We start from the raw sequence: 16,763 nt of genomic DNA, 5'->3' as shown, positions 1-16,763 counted from the left end.
ACTTACTGCCGGCAAGTAGCTAGAAATGAATCTGATCCCTCATTAAAATGCAAAACGTGCAATTTCACGGCATCTAAACGCGAGCTGACGGGAGCAGGACGCCTCGCGATCGCAGCGGAATCGCGACCTGCGCCCACGTGTTTTTCTTTTTTACGACCAAGATATATTTTTCAATATATCTCTAAACAAAAAGTTGCATCTAAAAAGATTGGAATGTGCAATCGTGCCGAAAGGAATTTCTATGCAATTAACAAACGCACGCACACACGATGTTTAAAAAAACAACAAAAAAGTAACAATTTAAACGCCCTGTGTTAAAATTTTGATCGTTATCGTTTAGCACTTTCTCCCACGCTTGTCACCAGGGTCCTTGGTGCTGTTTTTTATTCGAGGAAGAAGCCTGGGAGTCCTAGGGTCCATGATGTCCCCCCCCCCGACATACACACACACACACACACACACAGAGCCACGCTTGTGTTTTAACTATGCATGCATTGAACTTATGCAACATCGTTTTCCCCTTCAGTTCGTCACCTTTGCACTTTGCCGAGGCCGACGGCGGCCTCCTTCCCGACACGAAGGGCGCCTCGCGGAGCGTCCGAGCCGTTTCCTAGCGGCCGCTCCAGCTCATCGCCGATCTCGCGGCTCGAACCCGCGTCCAGCCGCCAAACCTTGCTGCGCGAGCGGCCGCTTCTCACCCGCTTTCTTTTCACTACCAAAGAGTTACTTTGCTATGCTGTCGTCACTGTCTTCCTTGCTGTGGAAATGCATTAATAGAAGAAGATGCTCCACATTAAAAAGATTAATATACTTGCTTTGAAACCATTTTCACTGGTTTTTACACACATTTGTACACTTTGTCACTTTGTGAACCGACTCCTCTTTTCCCAGACTCGCTGTACAAATAGTAGCCGTATCGCCGACGATATTTTCAGAGACATCCTCTTTGTCCTCGGTCGTCGCGGAGACGACGGATCACGCGGAAGGCCAACGCACGCCTTCTGCTAGAACCTCTTGGATGCGAGCGTTACGAACGTTATTTCGTTGAAAAGTAAGCGGTCGAAATACTGAAAGGCGAAAGCTGATGTATGTCTGTTTGTGACGGGGAGCGATGCGAAAAGAAGCGCAGAGGGTAGAGCTCCCAGTGTGTGTGTGTGTGTGTGTGTGTGTGTGTGAGCAACAGGGTGCGAGAGTAGGGCTGCCTTCAGCACTGAACCTGAGCTTCGATGCAGAATTATGCGGCTTATTATTATTATTCTTCTTATTATTATTATTATTAACTTGACCTTGCTGGCTTTGTCACTTTGCTACAGAGCAGCTCCCGCGTTTGTTCGTTCGTTTTGACTGAAAAGCGGAACATTTTCCGTTTCCCGAACTGAAACGCACGCAAACACGCAAAAACACGCGCACGACAGCGTGTGTCTAAGAGGGCTGCGTGTTGAGGGCGCTCCTGAAAGGAAAACGTTACTTACCGTACTGGTAGCTGTGTTTACGTGCAAGTGTGTGTGTGTGTGTGCGTGTGCGGCTAATGTTTCTGCAGGCCCGACGAGTGGGGAAACGCAAACACACACACACACACACACACACGTTTTTACCATATAACTACGTAGCAGGAGCTCTGGTTGAGGGCGGATAAGGGAACTGGGGGGGATTCCTTCTCTTACCCTGAAGGACATTACAGTAACTTCTGGGAGTCGAACCCTCGGCAAAAGCCCGGGGCTCTAAGCCCAGCGTGTGCGTGTGCGTGTGCGCGATGCGAGAGATTTCGGAGAAGGTCGCAGCCTCAAAGGAGGCATGATCGGTCAAAGCAGAGGTTAAAAGTGTTGGAAAGGGTGCGGGGTGGTGAATATCGGAACGAACATCGTCGTACGGAGAGCAAGTGCAGAGCTCGAAACGTGCAGGAGGTGCACGTGAGCAGCACTACGCACCCCCCCCCCCTTCTCCTCCACCCCGACGTCGACGCGACGGAGCGCAAACGCTTCGTTTCACCCGGAAGCACCGAGGCACCCGTCCTCTTTGCGACTCCGGCGAAGGACGAGTCCGAGCCGAAGCTCCGGAAAAGATGGGCCTGGAATTATTTATTGTTCAATCGTTCCTCCGCTGGGCAGAAAAGAAAAAGGAAAAAAAAAAAAAAAAAAAAAAAAAGGTTTTGTTTTGCACAAGCAGGTTACGGCCTTAATTTTGTCCTTCTGTTCGCTCACGTTGTGTGTCGGCACACGGTGCACATGATGATGTTCATTCGCAAATTGCCGTAATAAAGGAGACTTCCTTTTTATTCTTCGTTTGTCTTTATAAATCTGGGAAACACTTAATATTTTGCATGGATAGAATATTTAAAACCTGGCAGATATTTTTGGCTTGTACAAAAAAAAAAAAAGAAAAAATGTGAGCAATTTGCAGAAAAAAAAAAGGAATGTAAAATTTCTGCTCTCTCTGTATATAACTGAATATTTATTGAAATATGTCATAATGCCTATTCGAATTATAATTAAAGGTTTTCTGAAAAAAATAATCCCTTAGCTGTTTCTGAGAACTGTGCAGGTGACTGCAGTTGGACCTTTGTTTTCTGTTGCTCAGTTCAACGAGACCTGTGTAATCTTAATAGATTAAAAACACTGAGAATAAATCATCGCCCTAGACTGTATTCATTCAAATAAACAAACAAATAAATAAATCCAAACGAGAGTCGATAAGGAAGCGAACGCATCCGAGCTGCATGGTTGTACGTAAAGAATAACAAACATAACATTTGTTTTATGGGGAAGGGAAACAACGTGCCCACTGACTTCTCAGCGGTAAATTCCTGGTATTTTAATTACGGGCAATTTATATTCGGCCCAAACTCATTTTGTTTTTATCTCCAAAGTCATTTTTATCCCTAAGCGACAATAAAAATACGTCACACGGTTCATTCAGGGATGAGCATCTGCATGTTTCGGATAGAGAGACAATAAATAAAAACTCTTACAGGACATTTTCCTTTATTTATCTAAGTTTGATCTTAAATTTTTAACTAATTTCAAATTACTGAGAAATACGAATAGACAAATATAAATCACCCCCGCAAGTTGATAACTGTTATCCAAGTTTGGGTCGCGGTGGTCTGGAGCCTATCCAGAAACACGGGGCGCAGCACTACGGTACGTCCTGGGTGGGATGTCAATCTGGCACAGCGGCGCAAAGTTAATTAAAAAGTTTTTTAATATTCATTTTATTTATTATAGCTACGTCTGAGATCTTTACAGAACCAAACCCGTCCATCATTTAACGAATGTCTGCACCTTGTAATCATGGTCACGTAGCAGTAAAAGTAACTTTGGAGTTATGAACAAATCAAGTTACGAACAGACTTCCTGGCTCAGCGAGGAGCCGGTTCGCACGCAAACGCACGCTGTACGCACGCTGTACGCCAACGCCTGTCGCCAGCGGAGAGCAGCGTGCGTTTTCCCTCGCGGCGCATCTCCGACTGCAGCGCGGACCGCCGATACGAGCGAGGCGGCGGGACCCGTGGCCCGGTAAAGCGCCCCCTTGGGACCAAACCGTGAAAATAAGCAAAGGGAGGCGAGGCGAGGCGAGGCGAGGCTGCGGTCCAGCGGCTGCGACTCCTGCGGACGGTGTTCACCAGATGTGGGACGCCTCGTTAAATGACCCGCTTTCGGTCCATTTCCTTCCGGAAGCTGCCGCACGCCGTAACCAATTTGACTGGGGGCTTCATCCCTCCTTGGCAGAGATTACCGGTCATTTCCATTTAAGGCAAAGTACAGCAAAATTTTTTAAAAACCATGAACAAATCAAAATACAACAAAATGAAAAGCCTGGAAACGCAAATGCGTTAACTGAGGACGTTTTTCAGTCACGCCGACATGAATCTGTACCGGTCAAGAACTCCCTGTGAAGGCAAGAGGCTACTCTGTATGAGACTTGAATTAAGAGGGAAGAACAGATTAACAAACGACTGAATGCCAGCAGAGCCATATTAAGCCTAATTAACATCTCAGCCGGAAGGGGAACCGGGAGACGGAAGAGGTCAAAGGTCAGGAAAGACAGCTTCCGAGCAAACCTCGACTTGGACGAAAGCATCAGCGTCAAAGGCGGCACCGTTGTCCTGACAGCTGTAGACCTGATGTTCCTTCAAACTTCACTTGTAAATATCCTGCATAAAATAGATTATGTAACTCATGAGCATTTGGACTGGAAGGTCAAGATTCACATCCTCCCCCTGCTATAGTGCTCTAGTGCTCTTAAGGCCCTTACACTGCGGTACAAACGGGTCAATCAGGCCAGGTAGCTTTGTGCTGCAGAAGGTTTGGAGGAAAATGCCAGATAAACACAGAAATGACAGCAACCCATGAAGCGTCGTGGATCATTACGCGTGACTGTTTTCGGCTTCCCTTCCGAAATCACACCATTACAGGCTGGCGACACAAAACCAAAGAGCCGCTTTAGCGCTTAAGAAAATGTTTGCCTTTTTTGGGGGGGGTGGAAAAAAAAAAAAAGTGTCAAAAATTCATATTTTCCTGCTTTATGCCAGGAAGTCATCCCTTTCTTCAGGACTGCTAAGACTCCAACAGGAATTGATTCCTCGCATAATAATGAAAAAATAGAGGCACAGTTGAAGAGATATACACTGCTCAAAAAAATTAAAGGAACACTTTGAAAACACATCAAATCTCAATGGGGGAAAAAAAATCATGCTGGATATCTATGCTAATATGGACTGGGTAATGTGTTAGGAACGAAAGGATGCCACATCGTTTGATGGAAATGAAAATGATCAACCTACAGAGGGCTGAATTCAAGGACACCCCGGAAATCAAAGTGAAAAAATGATGCGGTAGGCTAGTCCATTTTGCTGAAATTTCATTGCAGCAACTCAAAATGGTACTCAGTAGTTTGTATGGCCCCCACGTGCTTGTATGCATGCCTGACAACGTCGGGGCGTGCGCCTAATGAAACGACCGATGGTGTCCTGGGGTATTCCCTCCCACATCTGGACCACTGCATCACTGAGCTCCTGGACAGTCTGAGGTGCAACCTGGCCGCGTCGGATGGACCGAAACATAATGTCCCAGAGGTGTTCTATTGGATTTAGGTCAGGCGACAGTGCAGGCCATTCAATGGTATCAATTCCTTCATCCTCCAGGAACTGCCTGCATACTCTCGCCACATGAGGCCAGGCATTGTCGTGCACCAGGAGGAACCCAGGACCCACTGCACCAGCGTAGGGTCTGACAAGGGGTCCAAGGATTTCATCCCGATACCTAATGGCAGTCAGGGTGCCATTGTCTAGCCTGTAAAGGTCTGTGTGTCCCTCCATGGATATGCCTCCCCAGACCATCACTGACCCACCACCAAACCGGTCATGCTGAACGATGTTACAGGCAGCATAACGTTCTCCACGGCTTCTCCGGACCCTTTCACATCTGTCACATGTGCTCAGGGTGAACCTGCTCTCACCTGTGAAAAGCACAGGGCGCCAGTGGCGGACCTGCCAATTCTGGTGTTCTATGGCAAATGCCGATCGAGCTCCACGGTGCCGTGCCGTGAGCACAGGGCCCACTAGAGGACGTCGGGCCCTCAGGCCACCCTCATGAAGTCTGTTTCTGATTGTTTGGTCAGAGACATTCACACCAGTGGCCTGCTGGAGGTCATTCTGTAGGGCTCTAGCAGCGCTCATCCTGTTCCTCCTTGCACAAAGGAGCAGATAACGGTCCTGCTGATGGGTTAAGGACCTTCTACGGCCCTCTCCGGCTCTCCTAGAGTAACCGCCTGTCTCCTGGAATCTCCTCCATACTCTTGAGACTGTGCTGGGAGACACAGCAAACCTTCTGGCAATGGCACGTATTAAGGTGCCATGCTAGAGGAGTTGGACTGCCTGTGCAACCTCTGTAGGGTCCAGGTATCGCCTCATGCTACTGGTAGTGACACTGACCCTAGCCAAATGCAAAACTAGTGAAAAACAGTCAGAAAAGATGAGGGGGAAAAATGTCAGTGGCCTCCACCTGTAAAACCATTTCTGTTTTGGGGGTCGTCTCATTGTTGCCCCTCTAGTGCACCTGTTGTTAATTTCATTAACACCAAAGCAGCTGAAACTGATTAACAACCCCCTCTGCTACTTAACTGACCAGATCAATATCCCAGGAGTTGAATTGACTTGATGCTATACTCTGATTAAAAAGTGTTCCTTTAATTTTTTTGAGCAGCGTATATGTAGCTGTATTCAAGACTTTTACACACACACACACACACACACACACACACACACTTCATATTTTCCATTAGCTTCAATCAACACTGGCCTCTCTGTAAACCCCTACTCACAGGGCAGTGACACTCGGCAACAGCAGACTAGAGCAGAACATTGGAAGTGAGCTGAAAGTAGGCAGTTACCCCACATGCTTCCAGCTGGCACTAAACACATGTTGCGTTAAAGCAGCAACAATCTTTGCGTTCCCTTCACTACAATGTAGGCAAGTAGACACAGGTCAGTTTGGTTATATAAAATAAATTCTAGGACACGAGTAACTGGAGGGAAAAAGAACCTGGAGAACATATCGTCAAAAGCTGAGATCCCAATGCACAGAGCCAGCGTGCTGGTTAAGAGCGGCCCCAAGAACACCGGCTTCAGAGCGACAAGAAAGAAACAAAAACGATTGTCAAAGCAAATCTACACTTTATTTGTACATGACTGGAATGGGATAAATAGAAGGCACAACAATTAGTTTTTACAAAAACCAACAACTTCTGCAGGAGACCTAACTGAGAATCCAACGCCGTGGGTTTACAAAAACAAAGTTCTATTTGGTTCTGTCGTCGCTCAGCTCCCACAATACTGCTTGTCAGACGGTTTACCACGGTTTAGCAGAGCAGTGACTGCAAGCGAAACGGCGCCCATATGACTCGTGAGGGGCGGCGCTCGACAGCGAAACAGTTGCCCAAGGAGTGGAACACGTTGCTCCGAGAAACGGGAAGCGGCGCTCAAATCAGTCCGAGTTTCTTTCAAGTAGCTTTTGTCCCCATTATTACCACCACAAATAAATTCAGAACTTAAAAAAAAAAAAAAAAAAAAGAGTGGAAGAGGAAGAGGAGGAGTCCAGATTGAAAGGAGAGAGTATGTACAGAGCCCCAAGGGGGTGGGTGGGGCCCCACGCCGAGGGACCACTGCGACGCTCAGATTCGTGGGCTTCAGTAGTAGCGAGCACCAGATAGTTACTGGCGCTGTCCGGTGAAACGGGCATCTCCAGAACCGGAACCCTTCCCAGCACCGAAACTGGGCTTCTGGGTCATGGCCCCGCGGGAAGGTGGGCCCCTAACACCTCCGAGTCTGTCGCGTGGACCACCGGGGCCCCGAGAACGAGCATCTCGTCTGTCCCCCTCTCGGGCCGATCTGGTTTTCTTCTCCTCCACGTTGAGGCGCACGTCGCCACGGAACTTAATGGGCTGGAAAGGAAGCAGAGAGCAGGATGTGAGCACCAGGGCTTTCTGGGGTCATGTCTCACACGCAGCGAAGACACCCCAGGTTCCGCCTCGTCGCCTTAAAAGAAAAGCAGTGCAGCCGCACCCTGTTGCTGAGGATCTTCTGCACGGGCTCCGAATCGTCAAACACGACGAAACCGAAGTTGGGCAGCTTGCCCCCGCTGTTAATGCGCAGCTCTAGCACGGTGCCATACTCTGGAGGGAGGGGGAGCAAAGATCACACATGAGACTCGAGCCACCAGATGACACCAAAACACCACCGGTGCAACCAGCGCAACTCACGTTCGAAGAACTCCTTGAGTTCGGCCCTGTCCACGTCATGGGGCACGTTGCCGACAAAGAGCTGCTGGCTGTCGGGGTAGCGGACGGTGCGGCGCCCCTCCGAATCGCCCTGCTCGCCTTCCCGCGCTGTCAGGATGTCAGGACACGAGCAGCAGAGCGTCAGTGGGGAACACACCCTCCCCTACAAGTCACACTGCACCATCTACCCACTGCTGCCACCAAAAGGTGCATCTGAGCAGCTTCATAAAACACAGTGTCAGTGTTTCCCATGAACCATGCCCCCCCACCACCCACCACCACCACCCTAACCGGTATTTCCACACTAAGTGGTACACAGACACTGTCCAGGCACAAACATTACACACTTGGTGGCCACTAGGGTGAGCTTCATGCAGAGAACCCAACAAGTGCCCATGTACAGTATATTTGTAGACAGAGCACTTACTGCACACCTAGAGGAAAACCATGGTAAATTTCAAGCAACAGCTTTACGTCCACAGACACTTTGCAGTGAAGGTTACTCCGGAAATCCTAACGATGTCCAGTTGGCAGTGAATAGAGCGAGCAACGCAAGTGGGAGCCGCTACCTCCAGAGCGAGGGCCCCTGTGGGCCACTGGGGGTCCCGGCCTCGGCTGCTCCCGCTGTCGCTGTTCTCTCTGGGGCCTCTGTGCCGCGCTCTGCGTTTCTGTCTTCACTTCGATGCGCGGCTGCGGCACAACAAACACGGTGAAGCAACAGCAGGTCGCAGCTTAGCAGACAGGTAACGCATCCCAGATCACATGAACATACCTGCGAGGTCTGGGCTTTAACCACATGCGGTGGCACGCCGGACGCCGGGACCACTCCACCCGGAGGAAGGTTCTTACTGGTGACGGAGGCCCAGGAGAAAGGCTGGAGGCCGGAAAGGAAAGTTGAACACGTGAGGCACCGGAACAAAAACGAAAGCCATACTTTCACCTTTGGGCAAAGTGGAGAAATTTGGCGGCGGCAGCACTAATCCGGTGCGCGCGGGTTGCCTCGCATGCAATGGCCGAGCTGTTAAAGAGCTTTAAAGCGTCCTTAACGCAATTAGGGGCCTCGAGCATCCGAGAGCCGGAAAGCACTGTCAGGTCAGCCTCGTAATGCCGTCACAAGACGGATCTCCACGCTAGAACATGGTGTTCATATCACACACACATTAACGTGTGCAAGTTTCCCTTCCGAAGCGCCGCATGAATGTGGAGTGCAGGGAGGCGCCCCGCAGACCGTTCGACGGCACTCCAAACACAGCCCCCGGACAACAATTCCTCCCCATTGCGTTTGGGCATCTGAAATGGCCCATTTCTGTCTTAAGGTGGTTTCAACAAGGATCAAAGTGTAAAGTTCAAACACAAATGCGAAACTGATTTAGACAAGTCCTGCGGAAAAGGACACCACTGGCGCAGGGGAACGTCACACTTTCATTTCAGCTGCATGCAGAGGTTAAAAATAGACCCGGTGAATTGAGGTCTATTTTAGAAGGGCCATTTGCCGTACGGGTGGGGGGGGGGGGGGGGGGGGCCTTACCCGGGTCTCCTCTGGCACCACGGGCGAGGGATCTGCAGGAGCAGGCGAGGGAGGGCGCTTCTCCCCCTGCTCCTCAGCATGCGTTTCTGGCACCGCCTCCGGCTCCTGTTTCGCCTCCACCACAACCGGTTCAGCCTCCGCCTGCGGTTCTGCCTCTTGCTGCGGTTCCGGTTCTGCCTCAGGCTCGGGGGTCACGACCACCTCCTCCGGCTCCGTGCTGTAACAGTGCAGCGAGCTTTAGCCCGAGTTGTGCCTCCGCACACTGACGTGGTTCTCCCACTGCTTGGGTCACGCTTTAAACGCAAGCGGAGCCCCTCGCAGCAGAGGTCACAGCTGTCATTTGGGTTCAGATCCCGCCCCCTCCTGGGTACACAAGCGGACCCGTTACCATGGCGTCTGCTGGTAGAACTCTGCAGATTCCTCCTGAGCAGCCTCAGGCGAGTTGACCCGCTCCTCCAGTTCCTCCACGTCCTCGTCAGACTCTGCGAGACACAAACACACAGGGACTCGACATCAACCTCTAGGGGGCACAGCGACCGCGAGGCAAAGCAGTTCTGCCCAGGGAGCGCCACGTCTTCTCACCTTCGGGAGGTTCGGAGTCAGAGTCTCCGAAAACCTCATCCTGGTAGCGAAAGATGTCATTGTGGACGTAGAATTTGTTCGCTACGGTTCCCTGGAAGAGAGTTCACAGAGCGATGGATCAGAGGGGCCGCTGAGGGACTGCCCGCACCTCACCTCACACGCTGCGGGTGACACACCAGACACTTCCTGCCCACGGCGAGCAGCACTCCTGCTCAATGCCACACCACCCGCAGGCTCTGGAAGAACCACGTAAAGCAGTTTTACACCAAAATGGATGCGGGAAAAAACAACTGAGGGGAAATAAGGATCCGTCAGCATCCAGATCACCTGAAGGTTTTGAGAAGTTAACAGAAAACAAAAGCAAAGGCTGCGAAGTTAAGGTGCCTTTTTGTGGTACAGTTGGCAGCACTGTGGTTGGATTCAAAGGTTGCAGGATACCCTTGAGCAAGGTACTTAGCCTAAATTTCTCCAGTAAAATTACCCCGCTGTATAAATGGGTAAATTAGTGTAAGTAGTTTAACACTGCAAGTTGCTTTAAAGGAACAAGTCAGCTGAACAAGTAAATATTAACCCTCAATTGTGCAAAAAGTCCGCAACGTAAGATGGACACCCTCACCCCCACCATCCAGACATACCTCAGGAGCAAGAACAAAGGTCTGCTGGAACTTCCTCATGGGCTGCATGTTGTTGGACAGCTCGCCCAGCACCTGCACCACAACCCCCTCGCTCAGCGTGGCATGGGCGTCCACGTGCCGGATCTTGGTGTGGCAATCCCGAAAACCCAGCGCCATCACTTTCTTGTGGATCTCCTGCAAAGGGGACGATTCAGAGGGAGGAGGATGGGTGTTATAAAGCTCAACATGGGGCAGACACAAAAGACAGCAGAGATTAAGGCAAATGAGACCGAAGGTGTGGGTGCTTACAGCCTGGCCGTAGACGGCCTCCGCGGGCTTCCCGTTGCTGTCCAGCCCTCCGTGCACATAAGACGAGTTCTTACCGTAGAATCTGCACACATAAACAAAGGGCCTTCTAGCAGGAGTGAAAGCAAACATTTATTTACATGTATTCACGTAGCTGATGCTTTCCCGCACAGGAAGCGGAAATACACTGAATTAGCATAATTGGACTTGAAGAAATGCACAGAAACGTACAGTCGGTGGCGCAGCAGTTAGAACCACCACAGGTTCGAATCCAACCTCGACCAACGCGAGACAGTTAGAATTCACCGCAATTAATTTCAGTAAAAATGACAAGCGCTTGGTGGAGTCGCTAAGAGACAGGAGCGGATGGGTGTGCGTGCTCACCTGTGCAGGTAGTCGGGCGCCTGGTTCAGCAGGGTGTAGTACTGTCGCACAAACTCCCGCCCCACGAGCTGGGCACTGGGCTTCTCCATCACCATTTCTTTGGTCAACGGGTTCGAGCTGCAAGTCACAGGAGAGGAGAGGAGAGGAGTCACGCCATATTGGGACGACGCTCACAAGCGTGGATTATCCTGGCTGGCAGACGGGTGGGGCGGGGAGTTCCACCTGCGCCATCTGTCCTGTAGGAGCGCGCACCCGGCCTGCTGTACCCTTCAACTCCCACAGCCCTCAGCGTGTGATCACTGCCCCTCGTGGGGACTGCAAGGGCCACAAAGACATTTCTGTTGATTGCGGGGCGGGGCGGGAATCTCTAAAAAGCGGATCAGGTGGAACCAACAGGAAGGACTCGACAGAAAGCGCGCGGCGGAGCTCGTCGTGCGGAAAGCGCTCCGCACGTGGGGAGACGCCGGGGGTGCGCGCGCGGGCGGCGTCTAGAGGCCCCGAGTGGGGGAACGGTGGGGAAACGTGCCGTCTCCACACCCCACACACGACGAGTCGATAGCAAAAGAGCCAAGTGGAAGTCGGGGGTCCGAGAAAAGGCGAGCGAAGAAGCACAACTGGGCCGCGGGAGCGTGCAATGCCGCGGCGCGCGGGTCCAAAATGTCGGCGCGCCGGAAGAGAGGGGGAAAAAGAAAGCACGTGCCGGCTGCTCGCGACGCTAAAAATAGAACCACCGAACCGAGTTTCAGTTTAAATAAAAAACTGTTAACGAAATCAACTAATAAAAGCGAATTATGCAGTCCTGAAAAGGAGGAATTTCGACGGTAATTCGCCCAAGAAGTCCGAAAACATGGACTCGAACGCGGGGCGAACAAGACTCAAGAGCACGACGAGGCGCCCAAGCCGCGTCAATTTTACCTCACAATTATACAATTGAATAATTTTCTATTAATAAATTGTTTAATAAAGTGCCTACGTCAAGTAATTAACGAGCAATCTTCGTCAGAGTTGCGTAAACGGGCTGGGCACAGCTCAACTTTTTGTCACCGTGTATGATGAATAAAATACAGTAATCTAGTATGATTACTAATCTAATCAATAACTCCTAATCAAATGTACTAATAAATACCTTACCTGGGTGGGAAAATTCGATATGGGTTACAATTCAGCCGCGACCTCCAGTCGGTAAGATTACTGTATTCCGGGGCCTCACAGCGTGCTCAACCGGCTTCAGTTATACAGGAGGCGCAACCTAACAGATCTGTTATCAATGCTTTCTTCAAACCAATCCGAACACGCGAAAAAGTCTTCTCCACCAATCAGACACGGAGCTCGAAGCCAAGTGGAATATCAAGCCAGTAGTTACTGTATGCGTCATAAAAATGTAAAGTCGTATTGGTGGGAACGAAGCAGGCTGTGGTCCCGAGAGAAGCTTCAACCAACGACAGCGCACGGTGAAGACGTCGGAAGGATTTACGTATCGGAGTGACGAAAGCACGTTGATATCCGAAATCTGCCCTTCCGCACTAGTTACTCTTCTTACTCACAGGAGTGTGAGATGAGCGTTTAATGTTTTGTATGTTTATCGTCTCCCACTGGGCTTGTTTGCACCATCTAACCCCAACAGCCACACCGGGGCTAGCGAACATTACTTCGATATAAAGTTTCCGTTCTGTATCTATTCAAAAACACTTTAAACCATTCCGACGCACTCGACGCTCGCGGAAGACAGGCGTGGCGCCCTGTACCGCGCATGCGCAATAATGCAAAAGAAAGTAGATGCAAAGAGCTGGTGATTCCCAGCGCCTAAGGTCACTACCAACACAAAAAAATAATAAAATGAGATCACTGACAGGAAAGGGTGTCTGTTGGAGAGGACAGTCTGCAAATGGCAACTGTAACAAATCACGGAGCTTTAGTAGCATCGCTGGCTCTCAGCGCAGAGTCCGTGCGAACGACGGTGTGGCCGAGGGTCTGGTTCCCCCCAGGGAGCAGGCACGGCGCTGCTGGACGAGGGTCCCGTGTCCAAAACTGTCTCCGAAAATGCAATTAAAGTGCCTTTCTTTGCACTCGGGCTCAAATGAGGCCCTTCCTCTCACAGCTAGCAGAGACTTTGAGGAGTAAAACTGTTAGGCCCGGTGGAAATGCGAGAAGGCCGAACCATATCGAAGGTCCCGCTCGGTATCGTTATTGTTTTTTGTGGCTAAACTATTGAAAGACAAAATATCTGAGTATCTGTTTTTTAAAAATATTTGAAAGCAGCTGCTTAGTGAATTTACCGCCAATTTCGACTGCTCCATGCTGGCATTGTGCTGAAATAAATCAGCTCACTAAGAGCTTTCTTGTCAAAATGTCTATCTTTTGCTTTGATTTCCAAGCAACGTCATCAGTCGCGCCCCACTCTGACTCCGTCAATATGTTAATCTCTCTGTAAATGCTGGACGCTAATGTTCCAGACAGTGGAATAACTGTGGGGAGGTTAGGTCCTCTGTCCATGTCCAGTAAAACCAGTGGGATGATGAAGAATGTGTCCCCCAGGAACACGATGGCTGTCCAGGACAATCCGTTGCCCTTTAAAACATGCAGAACAAAACTGAACAGGATCAAGATGAAGGGATAATAAAATGAGGGACTCTGAGCCTCATGAGTATCTATTCACTTTGTACCATTAGCATATCAGTGTGATAAAAAATGAAAAAAAACAATCTTCAGTGGTTGTAAAGGTTTGAAACACATTACATTTATTCACTTAGCAGACACTTTTCTCCAAAACAACTTCCAACGAACTCTATGTAGTGTTATCAGCCCACTCACCTTATTCACCATGGTGACTTATACTGCTAGGTACACCATTTACACTGGGTCACTCATCCATAAATCAGTGGAACACACTCTCTCTCTCTGTCACTCACACACTATGGGGGAACCTGAACAGCATGTCTTTGAAGTGTGGGAGGAAACCCATGCATACATAGGGAGAACATGCAAACTCCACGCAGACTGAGGACTGAACCCACAGGCTCTTGTACCGCCGAGGCGCTGTGAGACAACAGCGCTGCTTCCTGTACCACCATTCCACTACACTCTCTTCTACAGTTTAACAACATATTCGGAGAGACAGATTTGGACATGGGACCCTTGGCACTAAGGACCACACACACACACACACAGAGGTAGAAACCGCTAATCCTGAGCTGGGTCGCGGCAAACCGGAGCCTAACCTGGCAACGCAGGACGCAGGGCCAGAGGGGAGGGGATACACCCAGGACAGGCTCTAAGGACCAGTGATGCTATGAAATCTCTCTGTTTTGTTGACATTACCATTTGCAGACTATCTGTTTTCTCCAACAAACATCTCACTTCATTTTTTTCGCTGAGAGTCACTGCAATAAAATATCTTTCCGGGAGGGACTTCACTGTGGTGTGTATAAGCCTCACGGTGCACGGCATCGTCTTCTGCCGAGGAGGCTCAGAGTGTAAGCTGGACACATTGTGGATCCTCAGTTCCCAAGCGGAGCCTTTGCTGTGGACTGACAGCCTATGTTTTCTTGCTGCTGTGCTGTCAGCTCACGGAAAAAACAAATTTTTTACAATTCCTTTTAAAACAGCCAGGGCCCTTGTTTGTTGAAATTCTGCTGCTGTGTCTCGCACCCTTCACAACGAGTTGAGCGCAGCCCCGAGGAGAGGAGGAGGTTCGCTCAGCTCGTCAGTCTGGGTCTCGGGCCCAGCGGATGTGGGGAGGCTTGGTCCCGTAGTGCGGCGGCTCTGCCACCAGAGGACGCTGCAGCCTGTCGTCTGAAATCAGCGGGACTCTTCTTGGCCTTCTGGCTACAGTTAAGCTGTATCAGCGGCATGGTGGCACAGCAAGTAATGCTGCTGTCTTAGAGAACCTATGTGGTGCAAGAGGATGTGGGTTTGATCCCTGCTCAGTCTGTGTGGAGTTTGCAAGTTCCCCTTGTGTCTCTGTGGGTTTGCTCTGGTTTCCTCCCACACCCTGAAGACATACTGTTCATGTTCCCCCATAGTGTGCGAGTGACAGAGAGAGAGAGTGTGTTCCAGTGATGTATGGATGAGTGACCCAGTGTAAGTAGTGTATCTAGCAGTGTAAGTCACCATGATGAATGAGGTGTGTGGACTGGTAACACTACATAGAGCTGGTTAGAAGTTGCTTTTGATAAAAGTGTCTAATAAATTTCGGTAAATCACAAACTACCTGTCTCTTAATAGCATTGTCTGATCTGTTTTTCAGTAAATGTGCTGAACCTATTTTCAGTTCATATATTTTCCTGATGTGATTGTTTTCTGTGAAGTGATGGGTCATTGATTCACGTCCACTTGCCGGGGCTCATCTCCGTACCTCGGGCTCTTTCCGTTTCCACTGCTGCTACAGAAAGATGTTCTTCAGTAAGCTGCAGATATATGATATACAGTGGAAGGGAAAATGGAGAGGAGGCCTGAGGTTTGGCCAGGTGTGTGTCATTAACAGGGAAAACATGGTAAAGTTGTGTGTTATCAGCAGTGAAATCACGATAAAGTTTGTGCAACCTGCTCACTTTCAGTTCTTCTTTAACCGTTCAGTGGATGGAGTCAGTTGCTCCTCAGCGCAGCGGTCAGTTTACTGTGTTTGAACTGAACAAACTCAGCAGATTGATCTATTACCCATCACTGTATTTGTTTTCATTTTTCATTGATCACCTGTCCATCCACCCATCATCAGTAACCGTTTGTCTAGTGCTGGGTCGCCGTGGCTCAGAACTCGTCCTTGAAGCCTAGGGTGTGTCAGGCAGGGTCCGCCCCGGAGGGAGCGCCACTCCATCACACACCTTTCATTGTCACGGAGGCCATTTATTGTGGAGGCCAGTAGACACACACTAGACTGTGAACACGCTGGTGTTTGTGTGAACATGTGCACGCTGTGTGTGAAGGCTGTGTGTGAACACGGAGAGAGGCAACATGGTGCTCAGAAGTCACCAAGGAGCTTCAAACGCTGTGGAAAGACCAGCTGAAGAGCCCGGTTGCCTGTCGGGTGTGTGTGTGTGTGTGTGTGTGTGTGTGTGTGTGTGTATGCACGCGCACATACAGCAGAGGCAGCTGGCGCACATATTTCTCTCTCTGCTATCTCCCTTTGATACAGTAACAGCGCTGGGGGCGGGTCAGGGGGCGGGGCTGCACACGGGTGTGGGCGGGGCCACAAAGAGGCGTAGGCGTGGTGTGGAGAGTGTGTGGGCGGGGCCTTTACTTCTCACTGCCGCTCTCACTGTGCGGCTGGATACGCTGTTGGGCTGTGAAGGTGCAGCTGGTAACAGGGTAACAGCAGGGTAAGAGGGTTAGGAGGCTCCCGGCTGCAGACAGGGCCCGAAACAGTTACATTTACATTCACTTTATTCATTTAGGTCACAGTTTTCTCCAAAGCGACGTACATCTCATAGAAAATACAACAATGTATTCATTACATTAGGAGAAAGAGAGACAGTGAAGATCGTTCATGTGTGACTCTTACGGTTAGTTTGTTTCCTTCACCATAGGCATAGACACCAACGTTCATCACACAAGTAGCTGCATAAAACTTTACCAGA

General features: G+C 49.9%; 2 protein-coding genes across 2 annotated transcripts in view; one reads left to right on the top strand and one right to left on the bottom strand.

The window, feature by feature from the left end:
• glra1 (glycine receptor, alpha 1) overlaps window positions 1-1,163 on the top strand; it is a 51,732-nt gene extending 50,569 nt beyond the window's left edge. Inside the window, exon 8 of the mRNA XM_029257680.1 lies at window positions 527-1,163. Coding sequence (XP_029113513.1) covers window positions 527-774 — 248 coding nt within the window. The 3' untranslated portion in view covers window positions 775-1,163. The remainder of the gene's footprint in view (window positions 1-526) is intronic.
• Window positions 1,164-6,653: 5,490 nt separating this feature from the next.
• On the bottom strand, window positions 6,654-12,551 carry g3bp1 (GTPase activating protein (SH3 domain) binding protein 1). The gene is made up of 12 exons (XM_029257667.1): window positions 12,322-12,551; window positions 11,191-11,307; window positions 10,810-10,891; window positions 10,522-10,695; window positions 9,887-9,977; window positions 9,693-9,786; window positions 9,305-9,521; window positions 8,549-8,650; window positions 8,346-8,466; window positions 7,759-7,884; window positions 7,562-7,671; window positions 6,654-7,440 (listed from the first exon to the last, which is right to left on the bottom strand). The coding sequence occupies exons 2-12, from the start codon at window positions 11,283-11,285 to the stop codon at window positions 7,210-7,212; spliced, it is 1,443 nt and encodes a 480-aa protein (XP_029113500.1). The 5' UTR covers window positions 11,286-11,307; window positions 12,322-12,551; the 3' UTR covers window positions 6,654-7,209.
• Window positions 12,552-16,763: the final 4,212 nt, after the last annotated feature.

The sequence above is a fragment of the Scleropages formosus genome, chromosome 13, assembly GCF_900964775.1.
Source record: "Scleropages formosus chromosome 13, fSclFor1.1, whole genome shotgun sequence".
NCBI classification, from domain to species: Eukaryota; Metazoa; Chordata; class Actinopteri; order Osteoglossiformes; family Osteoglossidae; genus Scleropages; species Scleropages formosus.
Note: the sequence above shows the minus strand (reverse complement) of the source record. Positions and strands in the feature narration are given on the sequence as shown.